This window comes from Hypomesus transpacificus, chromosome 23, assembly GCF_021917145.1.
Source record: "Hypomesus transpacificus isolate Combined female chromosome 23, fHypTra1, whole genome shotgun sequence".
Classification (NCBI taxonomy): domain Eukaryota; kingdom Metazoa; phylum Chordata; class Actinopteri; order Osmeriformes; family Osmeridae; genus Hypomesus; species Hypomesus transpacificus.
In genome coordinates, this window is record NC_061082.1 from 9344977 (window position 1) to 9359211 (window position 14235).

At 42.6% G+C, this 14235-nt stretch overlaps 1 protein-coding gene across 1 annotated transcript in view; it reads right to left on the bottom strand.

Moving 5' to 3' along the window:
- dars1 (aspartyl-tRNA synthetase 1) overlaps window positions 1-14235 on the bottom strand; it is a 62969-nt gene that overhangs the window by 9184 nt on the left and 39550 nt on the right. The window contains exons 9-10 of the mRNA XM_047046746.1: window positions 1809-1868; window positions 105-216 (exon numbers count right to left, since the gene is read on the bottom strand). Coding sequence (XP_046902702.1) covers window positions 105-216; window positions 1809-1868 — 172 coding nt within the window. The remainder of the gene's footprint in view (window positions 1-104; window positions 217-1808; window positions 1869-14235) is intronic.

Consider the following 14235-nt stretch of genomic DNA (forward strand, 5'->3'; position numbering starts at 1 on the left):
CCTAAGCGACTTGCAAATATCCCATATAGTCAAGGACTAGAAGGGCATAGTCCGACTTTGGTTATAGCTCAGTGATTCGAAAATTTGAGAGAGACGGTGAGTACCTGATATAATTTTGGGGGTCTGGATCTCCACAAAACCCTTGGTGGTCAGAGTATCTCTGAAGAGCTTGCACACTCCTGACTGTAGGCGGAACACAGCCTGGCTGGTTGTGGTCTGTGGAGGGACAACACACACACACATTAAAGAGTATTCATGCACAAACACATTAAGACACAAAATCACACACACACAGGCCCAAAAACACAACCATGCATGGCGTGCACAAGAAAAGCCAAGGGTTTGATCTATTATCACGAGATCACTGGTGTTACACAAGCATTAGCAGAAATAGACAACCAAACTGCTGATTCAGCCCACGGGAGATAAATGCAACTCTCTTGGTTGGCAAATGTGTGGGTAGGATGCAATCTCACTTTAATGCCACGGTACATAAACTCCTTAGCCTTGAACTAGTGTGACTGATGCCTAGAGATGGAGCAGAGACCAGACAGCTCCTCTTTTACAGGACAGTTGGCTGGTTTCAACATGTGTGAGGGGACCAGCCCAAATCCTTCTACACACACATGCGCGCACACACACATTTTTATACATACAGACAAGTCCATCACCAATACACACAACCCCATCCACACACACAAACCAAATCCCACAAAGCAAGAAAAGGAGCCATCAGCCTGTTCTGAATAAAGGCTGATATATCTGTCTACCTTCACACAGGGACTGGATGGACCTTCACTGACAAACTTTTGTTAATTTGAGTTTGGCATGTGTGTGCGTGTTTGTGTATGTGCTTAGGGGGTTCTGATAAAGAACAATACAGACAGTGACTTGGTTTCCTCCAGTCGGATGGTAGCTTAACCAGAGCCAAGCTCATTAAACACAATATCAGAAGGACTCATTGACAGCATGAAAATGTTGCCTTTCTATTTGATGATGACAAATAGAAATTTCAAATCCCAAAACTCCATTTAAAGTCTTAATGTGAAAGTGAAGGTAACAGGAACAGGGAATGTCTTCTGAGGGCTGGGCAGACACACTCTGCTGGTGTCTAACTGTCTGGTCTGGACGACACACGAGAACCATGGGAAGAAAACACCCAGGGTGCCAAGAAAACCGCCATGGCAGGGACAGGGGAGGAGCTCCACTCAAGATGTGATGCATATCTAGAGAGGTTCCGGTTCAAAACACACTGGCCTCGTTGGCCGTTACTCATTTGTGCATATGATAGTGTGTGGGTCCATGTGAGAGAGACAGCTGTCCTTGTTTGACTAACCTTCGTTAAATTGAGGGTGTGTGCTACGTGTGTGTGTGGGTGTGTGTGTGTGTGTGTGTGGAGGGGGTTATAATCAAGAACAATACTATCCCAGTCTACAGACGGTGACTTGGTTTCCTCCAGTTGGGCGGTATCTTAACCAGAGCCAAGCTTAAATCAATATCAGAGGGACTGAAAGCATGAAAACACAGAAAATAAAAGTGAGATGGAGTTTGGTTCTGTAAGGACCATGTTTTGTCTTAGTCAACTATCAAGGTTTAGAACCTGCTCCAGATATCAAACAGGGTTTTGAACCTGCTCTTGATATCAAACAAGGTTTAGAACTCATTTTAGCTATCAAACAGGGGCTGGAACCTGCCCAGCAAGGTTTAGAACCTGTCAGTCTATCCAGCATTGTCAATAAAACTGAACCAACCAATACACAACATCACACAATGGCAGTATTTTAATAACGGGGGATGTAGGAACCTACTCTGAGGTCGATGACTCTGTTGTCCAGCTTGGTGTCCTGGTTGACGGTCGCTCTCCCATCCTAAGGAAAGAGAATAAACACAACTGAAACATTTACCAGCTTATTCACCTGTGTGGATGTGAAGGTTTAATGGCTGAGAGACCTGTAAACCATGATCTTCAACATATATTCAATTTGACAACACAGGACTGTGATGGGCTCTGAGAGTAGGGCTGTCCCCGACTAAGATTTTCTGTGGTCGACCAAGACTCGACTAAACACTTCTGAAAATCGACTAATCTAAATTTGAAACACTTTTTTCCCCCCCTATAAATGTCACAATGTTTTTCATCAAACCATTTTGTGCAATGTTGTACCTCACTGTTTTAAGAGATAATCTGAAAGAAATACATATGCTTCGTAAGAAGGGAGATTGACAACTAGACAAACAGGAAATGTACAAACATTTTCCCGTTCTGACTCAATGTAGCTGCTGGACATTCTAGATATTCAGCCGCTATCAAATTTGCCATTAGGCTACAAATAATAAGCCTTGTGTCACCAGTCCTGATTTCAGCTAAGATTGAGGCCTGCCTCACAGACATCTCCACCTGGATAACCAAGCACCACCTCCAGTTGAATCTCGCCAAAACAGAACTTCTCATCATCCCGGCCAAACCCTTAATCTCCCACGCCTGGGATCCGCGACGGTGACCCCCTCATTCTCTGCCAGGAACCTCGGGGTGACCATGGATGACGAGCTCTCCCTCAGAGCCCACATTGCTGCGGTTTCCCGGTCATGTAAGTTCACCCTCTACAACATCCGGAAGATCAGGAGATACCTGTCTGAGCACACCACCCAGCTGCTAGTCCAAGCGCTTGTCCTCTCCCAAGTTGGACTACTGCAACTCACTGCTCTCCAGTCTCCAAGCACGCGCCACCCGCCCTCTCCAGAGGATTCAGAACGCAGCGGCCCGCCTGGTCTTCAACCTACCCAGACGTCCCATGTCACCCCCGTCCTCAGCTCCCATCACTAGGCCTGTCACGATAGTCAATATTAACTACTTACTAACCGAACGGTCGAGGTTAGTAAGTAGTTTATATGGCATTTTTAGCTACTTTTCATTTTGTAAACGAAAATAAATGGTACCGTCAGGCCAAATAGTGTCCTAGGGCCAAATAGTGTCCTACCTGACGTCACAATGCCGTTCCGAAGCAAGGACGTGTCCGTTGCTATGCCGACCTTAAATTCCTGAGATATTTACGCATGCTAGCAGGAAACTGTCATGGTTGCTATACTGGTTACTAGGTAGGAAGTTTTGTAATTAGGCTTATGTAAACCAGTTTATTCTACTCTACTATTTAAAGTTTTCACTCGTTTGATAGCTAGTGCTAGCTGGCTAATTGTTTTCGTCAAAAGAATTCACTTATTTAGCATCAATTTTAACAGACCGGGAAGGCAACACGTATAGTATTCTACCTGCGCGCGTTGCTGTCTCAGGAATGTCGAACGAGTGAAAACTTTAAATAGTAGAGTAGAATAAACTGGTTTAAATAAGCCTAAATACAAAACTTCCTACCTAGTAACCAGTATAGCAACCATGACAGTTTCCTGCTAGCACGCGTAAATATCTCAGGAATTTAAGGTCGGCATAGCGACGGACGCGTCCTTGCTTCGGAACGGCATTGTGACGTCAGGTAGGACACTATTTGGCCCTAGGACACTATTTGGCCTGACAGTACCTCTAGGCTAATTGTAGCTAGCTCTCAAGTCTTCTCACGGTGTGTTTCATGTGTTGCCTAGCAACTCATTACTTTTGATAGAAAGTGGACAACAAGGTGCTGCTAAAATGGCTTTAATTTCAACACAAAATAACGACACAAGTGATTCAAAGAGTATAGTCTTCATCCTCACTTTCAATGACAAATCTTTTCAGCATCATCTGGATAGTAAAACTCGGCAGCTGACTCGTCGATTTCGCTCATTTTGAAGATGACGTCAGAGGGCAATAAGAATACTTATCAGACCGCGGTCAATACGCGGCTGGCATGACTAGCGTAAGGGGTCCCATAATCGTCCACCTAGCTCTCGACGCTCGTTAGCAATGTTACAAAAATGTCGTTATAATACAAATTAAAAACGTTATGTCACAGCATTGTACTTTAATAAATAGATACACACCTATATTATAACATTCCGGTTTTGAAATCCAATCAGGATATGCCTAGAAATTTTACTTTCCTGATTTTAGCAGTTAGCCAGGGGGTCCCATTATCGTCCACCCAACCACTTTCAATGGAGAAATGTCAGTTTGACGCTGCGGAAGGCAGATGCTACACATACGGTTTGAGAGCGTGTTTACATACTCAAATCTCAAAGTAAGAAGCTGTAATTTGGTGTGCAGCAATATAAGATGTGTACATATCGACGAGTTACTTTATTTCGTTGCTGCTGCATATCTTCTTTAAGAAATTAACGGAAGAAACGGTTGTGGACTATAATGGGGCCCCGAACGTTGGAGATTTCGAGTGGACGATAATGGGGCCCTTTACACTACCCATTAGCCAATCAGAAAGCTCGTACCGTCGTTGCCAATAAATTGATTTATCGCACACGGTATATGGAAATGAGCGCAATAATTTTGCCGCGATATATTGCAACTGTTAATTTTTTTTATAAAAATAATGATTACATAAATGTTTACATAAGAACAAATGTCACCAACATTTTACTCGATCCCGCTGCCTCAGTCATCTTGTCTGCTTTCTGTGTCGAAAGCGTAGGCGGGACTAGCGTATCCACACACACAGAGCGGACACCAACAGGTGAAAAGAAGGAGTGAACTCACTGTGTTATGAAGTGTTCTGTTTCGTGACATCTATAGTCTGATAGTTAAGAAGAACAAGTAAAAATTGACTTGGTTTCAAAGCCGCAATCTTCAGCTCCGGTGTGGGATCATATAGTCTTTAAGCCGAATGAGATGAGAGCCAAAATAACGTGAACGAGCCGGTATGTCGACTTTGTTTAAAAACAGTGGAAACGAAAAGAGGCAACTAATCTTACATCTCACCTAGCAATACATAACTATCCTACCCAGTTTTTCAACCTGTGAACAACATTAAAGGAGTCTTCAATACAGTTCTGTTACAGATTTTCCCGACAGTGCAAATATAAACGTGACAGCGCAAAATGGCCCACACTCATGAATAGCGTAACTCGCTATATAGCCAACAAGATGCAGCCATTAAACACGGTCGAAAAACCAGCATTTACAACTATGCTGCAAACTTTTGACAAACACAGGGCTGCCAACTCTCACGCATTGGCCGTGAGACACACACATTTCAACCATTTCACTTGTATATCTCAAGCTGAAAAGACAACGCCAACCAAGTAGCCCTGTTAATGTTGTAAACAATAAGGGATGATGGAGTGAAGCAACATAGCGCGAACAGTCGTGAAAACTCAACTTGGGGGGGCGGGGGGATATTATGTAATCAGTGGCATAAAATGGACTGAAAATTACAATTGACGTGTGTGCATGCAATCGTATCGTTTATCTCAATTAATTTTGATGCAATATATTGCATCAAGAAAAAGTAATCATCGTGACAGCCCTACCCATCACGGCCCGTATCAGATTCAAGACCCTGGTACTGACCTTCTGAGTGGTGAACGGGACTGCACCCGACTACATCAAGTCTCTCCGCCTGGGCTACACCCCCACCCGCCATCCTTGTGAACAGGAAAAAGAAAGCTTACAAACGAGGACTTGATTGACTATATGCCAAGGGCGTAGGTTTGGTCTCAGCTTTGGTAGGGACACTGAAGCTCCCCCCCCCCCCCCCCCCTCCCCCAAAAAAAGGGTTTTATGGAGCTGTACTAGGCCTACATCATCTGTACTGGACTTCAAAGCAATGAAATAATGATTTATATTTATACCGTTTTACTACCTACAAGTATAAGTGTGAATGATAACATTCATGGGTAACATTGTCTAAACATCCCTTAAAAAAACAGCAATTTAATGCAATATTTACCAAAGTGGACAATTCAACTTCTCACCTGAACCCCTGATGCTGATTCATCACCAACCTGCTCTACATTTGTAGCTTTAGGGTGCCGTTTTTCCTGCACAGTAATTCATCAATTTAATACAGACACTAACCATGCTTAGTTGACTGCTGACATTGGTCGAGATTATAGGGATATTACTATCCAAGGGATCATATAGGCCTATTTATTACCAGTTAATATCACTTTTGAGTTGCTAGCCTGCTGGTAGGCTACTAGGCTAAACTAGCACGGTCCCTTTACGTGGGTAGATTAGCTTTATCCTTCTGGCTTCGACAAGACCAGTTGCTGCTAACACACTGGTCTAAAGATTGCAGACGCTTGGGATAGATTTAATACAAGCAAAAGTTACATGCTCTACTACTCTAACAATGGGTGGCGTTGTAAGGCTAGCAGGTTTGCACTGTGTAGGTAGTTTTCCTACTAGCTAACTAACAACGACCTTGCTAGCTACTTACTCTCTGGGTGGTGAAAAAACTTCTGATAGGCTACATCTCTTATTTTTGGGTGACATTTCCTATCTACAAAGCAAAAAAGGGTCCAAAATATCAATGCAGAGACCAAACAAAATACTAATATGAGGCTTTATTATTTCCTGGCGTATTTAGTAGTTCACCGTGTCAGACTACTGACAGCTCTCTTTCTGCAAGTCAAGATTCACGGAGTGTTTCTGACTGCCACTTCAGCCAATTAAATGACAATCTTGTGTCGCAGGCTCTAGGGCGCATTGGTTAACCCTTTTCTCTTTTCTGGGCGACGGACAATAATAGGAAATGCGTTTTGCAAATATATTGTGCAAAATATTTTTTCGGAATCGATCCAAATTGCATAACAAAGGAGTTCACAAAAATATTGGTGGGGACAATTTTGTCATTTTCAAATGTTGGTGGGGACAAGTACCTAGCGTCCCTCCCTAAATCTACGCCCATGCTATAGAGGGTTTTCATGGACGTCACATTCTGGGCAGTAACCCGGATGCGCGGCCATCTTGGAGGCACTCGATGTAAACAACTCAACGGAGTACAACGAAAATAACGTAAATTGTACACTCTTTGGTACAACTGTAGCCATGTCTAAACGACCGAAAAGGTCACCAAAACGTGTCCAAGATCCAAAGGCATACAGGGAAGGCCTTGGACCGCAAGAAAACCGTCAATATGTTGAGAAAATTGGATTTATTGGCGGTGCAGATCCCTACCAGTTAACTAGCTCCCTCTTCTTGGATCTGTGATGACCCTGTGATTCTGCCTTCTGTTGGATATCCAGATATCATGAACTACCTGGTTTTCTCGCCGAGCCCATATACCAAAGACCTTAAAGCTTACAAAGGTTTGGAGGCCTACAATCAGATAGTGTGTGGATGGGAGAGGGAGATGCAGTAGGCTACCAAGTCCTCAACGACCGTTGTGTTGTGAAGGCCAAAGTAAGTAATGCAATAGCGTCTTAAATCAACCTAACCATAACTGTATGATATCATTGCAATACTTAATAGACCCCAGTTTGCTATGTACACTGTACACTATCTGAGTTAATTTCATAAGATAAGATAAGCTTACATGTTATTATCTTGGACATGTTTTTGTGACCTTTTCGGTCGTTTAGACATGGCTACAGTTGTACCAAAGAGTGTAGAATTTACGTTATTTTCGTTGTACTCCGTTGAGTTGTTTAAATTGAGTGCCTCCAAGATGGCCACGCATCCGGGTTACTACCCAGAATGTGACGTTCGTGAAAACCCTCTATATGGAGAAGGCGGACACAAGATTTTTAGATTTCAGCAGGGAGATGATGCAGAAAATGGAGGCAGATACGGGCACTCTGCTGGGTCTTATGGGGCGCATGGTGACGGGGATGGAGTCCCAAGCCAATAAATGAAATATGCATTGTTGTATCTAACTATTTATGAATTTAAAATAAAATTATACATCTATTTATTCTTGTTTTTATATTTAACAATTTATTAATACAAATATAATTAATTATCCATTTATTCTTGTTCTTCAGTTTTAAATATGTGAATAACAACTCAAATTTGAATTGATGAGATGTGCAGCTTTTATCAGGTAAACAGAACAGAACACAGTTAAGGGAGGAGACTGTAGGGGACGCAATTGAGTTATCTATGCAGTACAAACATTTATTCATCTCTTCTGTAGCTCATTATGGCTGCCCTAATGTCTGCCCCTTCCAGCTCACCATGCTCAGGCAATGCCTGACCTGGAGGCTGAATGTTGAACTGCCTGTCATGCTCCTCAATGAAATTGTCACCATGCTCTTCACAAATATTATGAAGAACACAGCAGCTCAAGGTCATTGTCTTGCTCAGCTCCAACTTGCAGTCATTTCTTTTGAGGAGACATCTCCATCGCCCCTTTAGTCTCCCAAAAGCCATCTTTACAACTGAGCACGCACTGCTCAGTCTCTAGTTGCACGTGTGTTGCTCTGCTGACAGTTTGCCAGTGTCGGAGAAGGGCTTCATAAGCCAGTTCTGCATGGGGTAAGCCGGGTCACCAATTAAATAGTGTCTAACGTTAATGCCAGAGATGGCCATTTTGTTCTTTCCCAGTAATTCCCCATCATTTAGTAGCTCCCATAGATGGGACTGCCTTAGCACTCGAGCATCATGCGCACTCCCTGCATAGCCCACACACACATCTCAAAACAGGCCTTTCCCATCCACAACTCGTTGTAAGACGATCGAGTGCCACCCTTTCCTGTTAAAATAGTCTCAGGGATATTCCTCAGGTGCAAAAAAGGGATGTGGCTTCCGTCTATTGCGTCAACACACTGTGGTATTTTCTAGCGGTTATGGAAGAACGTGGCCATTTCAATGAGCTTGGCAGCATACGGAGTAGCGATGTGTCGAGGAAGCAGGACATTTATGACAGAGTCGCAGAAATCCTCGACACAATTGAACACTGTGCTTATACCAACACCAAAAACGTGGCTGATGGACCTATATTCGCAGCCGGTGGCCAGCTTCCAGAGAGCAATTGCTACACGTTCTTAGAGGAACAGCGAGACGGTAATTTGTATTCAATCTGCCCATGAGAATGCCTGACCTGATCGCAAATGTATTCAAAAGACTCCCAGGACACGCGAAAGTTTTGAACAAACTGTGCAGGGGTGAAATCCGGCACAACTGTGTCCCACCAATAGCGTGATCGGGGGTATGTCCACACAACATGTGACCTCCACCTTGCCCTCAGCCATAATATGATCTGTAAAGGTGAAATCATGTATGTTTTGGTTTGTTTACAGGTATAGTCCATATGAGCTGCTACGTTTAGCTAGCCAAAACGTTCAAGATAATTAGCCTACTGTTCTTCTTGAACGTAACCTCTCTTCATAGCGACCACGAATAGCTGAAAATGCACGTCTACGAAGTGCAGTATACGTTTGTATAGCCAACATTTCATGCTGCGTTGCTACGACAACGGAGGCGTATGACGTAGTAGCCCTACTCTGGCTCTCAGCTGGTGGAAAATCGAGCTGGGACTTAGATTAGAAATAGCACCGAACCGCATAAGCACCAGCCCAGAACCAGCCCGGCTCTGTTGGAAAGGGGGTATAATAGCTCAGTTGACGTTGACAACGGAACTATTTTTCGTTGTAACTGTTAACGTTGTAAACAGGGCCGGGGTGGGGAATCGGGAGAATTCCCGGTGGGCCGCTTCCCTTATGGGCCGGTGGGCTGCTTCACTTTTGGGCCGGTTGAGGATTTTTTGTTGTTGACATTTGTCACGTTAGTATTATCATCTCTTAAAGTAGGCTACATATGTTCCGCATTCTGACACCGCAGCCTCTGCATGGGTTGTACCATGTGAGGGAGTTCACCCCTCCCAAATAGAGTTGGTTGGGTCCATAGCCCGTCTTTTCCAAAAAGTTCTCTCAAAAAGTTCTCGGCCCAGCTACCGATAGCTGGGCCGGGGGGCCCTACCGTAACGATACGTGTCAACGAGGATGGATGGGAGAAGGGCCGGAGTGATGGCATCACTAGACAAGGTTTTACCAATTGAAAAACGTCTAGGGTTTATAGCGTTTGTTTAACATAAAGCTCAATTAAACTATTTTGGGGGCGACCAAATACCAAATCTCACTCCAAGGCTTTTTCAAAAGTTGGCAGCCCTGTGTCAATACACATGCTATAAAGAGTTTTGGCTTGCTTATGTTGTTGCAAATGGTCTGACATTCTGATTCCGCTTCGGATGCCATCAAGCGGGAGCTCTGGTCGTATTAGTCCTTCACTAACCAATCAGCCTTCATTAGCAGAATGCTAGCGTGTTATGGGCAACAATGACTCACCCTGTAAGAAATCAAAAGGACATAAGTACTCGTTCATTCAACTTTCGACCTATAATCCATGTTGAACATGCAAAAACTACAATCAAATCTGAGATTTCTCAACAGCAATCAGACGAAAGAGACAAATGTAGCCGTTTAGCTCCATAGACTCCCATTCAACATGCACTCGCTCATGATCATCCCCAGTGGAACTCTGGTGGAACTGCAGCCAAATTCGGTACAATGGAGCTTAATAGGGAGTGGCAAGGCTCTCCTTAAAGGGGTGATTGACTGGGTTTTGGGGGTATTTCACACTGTTCCTTAAGGTCTCCGAATAGGGTATGTAACATTGGTTGAGCTGAAAATGCCCCGGGTGCTGTTCTATGCCCCCTTATACATCCAGTGAAATTTTCCCGGGAAAAAAACGTTAGGTTTTCACCTTTTATGGGCTCTGTTTGAAATGTCTTAAAATGCCTCCTTCCTTCCCATTAAGAGAGCAAGGCCTGTTCGAAATGTCTTAAACCTTCTCTTCCGCTTTAATAAGATACTTTGAAATACGTCACATAACGGTCATTTTTCAAGAGAGCATATGAGCTGCCTTGCTGTCTCAAGGGTGGCAGGTATTACCCATAACTCTGTGCGCGGGGTTACCATGAGCAACAAATTTAACAGAATCCTTTGACCGCCATTGCTTTTATACAATTCATTTCTTGACGGTTCTTGTAAATCAGCATCTGAATTAAAATGTACTTAAAATGTACTTATTTTAATTGATGAAACTCCTAATTTGTCACATCATCCCCGTGCAGACACTAGCTAGTTGCTGCGTTTTATTATAATTAGAGCTGTCAAACGATTAAAATATTTAATGGCGATTAATTGCATTAATGACAGTTAACTCGCAATTAATCGCACATTTTTATCTATTCTAAATGTCCCTTGATTTATTTTTCATCCATTCTTTCAAATTTCAATGCTCTTATCGACATGGAAAAGTGGTTGGGATTGCTTCGTGCAAATTGTTTTTTTTTTATTGAAAACAACAGTGCAATCGCCTTGCTTTGATGAGCGGGCGGAGAATTCGCATCAGCTGTGTGCTTGGCCATCAAAATTGTATTTTAGACTCCACGACGTGCTGCGATGATAGCTCAGTTCACAACGACAGAACACACTGATCCCTTTGGTCTTGTCAATGGAACCATTTGGCAACATTTTAAAATTAAACTTTCCATTCAGAATCTTATTGGCATCCATTTCGGCATCTGGCGCTAGCAATCAACTCAAAACGTAACGTTAGCCTACTACCAGAGAATGTCTAATATCCGTAAACGGGCTCTGCTACAACTCTTTAGCCGGCTCGCAAGCCCAAACAAGTGTGTGTGGCGTGCCTGTTGTTTTGTTTCCGGTGTAGCTAGATCCGGTGTGGTATTGTAGTTTTTCTAACGTCAGTGGTTGTTGCAACAGAATGTGAAAAAAACTACAAAGTTTGCTAAGTCAAAAAGAGCGTTAATTGCGCGATAAAAAATTTTACGCCGTTAATTTGGGTTTGCGTTAACGCCGTTAACGCGTTTAACTGACAGCACTAATCATAATCCTATCAAATGAGTGAAATACAAACACAAATGTTATGAGCTATTGAGCCTATATTTAACACAAGTTTAAATACAGTTTAACTTGACTTACTGTGACAATAAACTTGTGTCACAATAAACTCAATGCAATTGACTGCCGTCTGACAGAGCGCGCTACTGCGAGTACATAAGTACATGCAGTGCAATGACGTACATCCTATCTTTATAGAAATCAACGGTTTTGGAGATACCTTCCCCCGAAAGGACCTGTCTCGTCAGACACCTGTCTAGAAAGAGATCAAGGATTAAGACAGCTATCTAAGATTTCAAACACAGCCATGGTATGCTCATGAATATATAGATCAGCTGCGCGCTGATTGGTTGGTTTACACGAGTGAAGCTGCGGAACAAAGACGCAACACGGCCACAGCACTCACTGAAACAACGAAGGTGGAGACTTGAAATGAAAACGTACAAATAAATCTATTGTCTACACGACACTCTTTTCAACAGATTCACTAGATATCATTTCAAATGATTATGTTAGTTACATTTAGTCATTTAGTTGTTTCCACTTCTGTTGTCGAAGCAAACAGGATTGCCTTAGGTGGGTAACGTTAGCACTACAGCTTAATAGCAAACAAACTATTGTGATTCAACTCAGCTTCAGTAAACTCTAGCTAGCTATCTTGCTGAAAAATAGATCTGGACAAACATGCATCTTGAATTGTAGATTTATATGACAACACAGGTTATTTCTTTGAATTAAACACAGTCAGGAACATGAAATAACATTAGTCCCATTGCCAATACACTAGGCTAAATCATCACACATTCTACCTTACCTATGCTCTTGGCGTCAGCAAGCTAAGTTACATGCCAACAGTCTAGATGTTTTCACTATCTAGCATTTCTTGCAAATCAGCATTAATAAAAAGCAGATGAGCTAGAGTCTAGCTAACATTGACTAGACGGACATCATGGCTGATGTTTGTCTATACCGTAGTGTACCTTCCCGTGCAGTTCGACCCTCGACACATTTGCGCGACCTGGGACAATGTCAAGCAGGATTTGCTATGAAGCTGTTGCTGAAAAAAGGTGCGTTCCGACCTCATGTTCATCAACCGCAAGCTGTAGTATGATTTAGTCGGTAACAGTTATTAGCAATGCTAACGTATCCTGTATCTATCACCTGCCTTTCTCCAGTTCTTTCAAATAAATCTAGACAGGCGTTAGAAATAGGCTAGAATGCTATTCTTTATCTGGCAATTTATTCGGAAGCTTTCCTTCTAATGCCGACTACAGCTAGTCTAGCTAGAGTAATTTGCTAAGTAATGTAGGCTTATGTTGATGTGTTTAGAAACAGCATTCTACCTATGCTAGATGCAGGAGATGTTAGCATTGCTAATAGGCTAACTGTTAATGTAGCGACAAAATCTTACTTACAGCTTGCGTTTGTGATGAGCATACGGTTGGAACAGCACCTCTTTTTAGCAACAGCGGTTTAGCAAATCTTTCTTTAAATTGTCCAAGGTTTTCATTCAAAACTGTGGTGAAATGGTTTGAGCAAATGAATAAATGAGTGTCGAACTTCACAGGGATCTTCTGATAGAAAAACATCAGCCATGCCTGCCGAGTGTTTGGTTCCCTGGGAAGACTATGACTGTCAGCATTCCCTGTACAGCCTGGAACATATGGAGCTAGAAAGCTGACAAAAGTATATGAATTTGAATGTGAAAGATCTGAAATATTTGTATGTCGAATTTCATAAAACTGAAATATTTTTCTGTTGAATATATAATATCTGAATTATTTGTATGCCGAATTTAACAACTTAATTATTTTGATCCAGAAATACAAATTTCCGTTGTAAACATTAGCGCATGTTGCTGCCCCCTCTCCTCCTCATTAGCATTTAAAGCTACAGACACAGAAACAGCACGTTTTGAGGAAAGCTCATTGAAGGTCTGCTCGTAGTGGCTGTAATTACGCACCAAGGCTCAATTTCGGGAAAATACTTCAGATACAGTAACAGGGAACCACTAAGGCTTATATAAAAGCATCCAGAAAACAGCTTATCATGTGACCTTTAAAAGCTACTACTTAAGCTAATTCAGAAAGCTAGTCAACAGCTCCCTCATCCAGCTCTTTTTTTCTGACGGCATTTAGTTTGAGGGTGTTTTGTCTGAGAATTACGGTGTTTGGTTTGAGAGCGTTTTGTCTGAGAGCCTTTTGTCTGAGAATGACTGTGTTTGGTTTGAGAACGTTTTTCCTGAGGTTTTTCTGACGGCGTTTAGTTTGAGTCTGACACTTGAGTCTGTGATCTGAGAATGTCCTAAAATGAACACCGTACATTGGCTATATCCCAGCATTGATCCTTATCTAACCTACGTTGTCCTTGTAAAATTGTTGCTGGGGGGTCATACAACTCCCTGTGCTTTTCAACTTCGAGAATTAATTTGATGTCGTCCATCTCCTTGAATTTCTCGCTGATTTTATAAATCGACTTGGGGGTTCT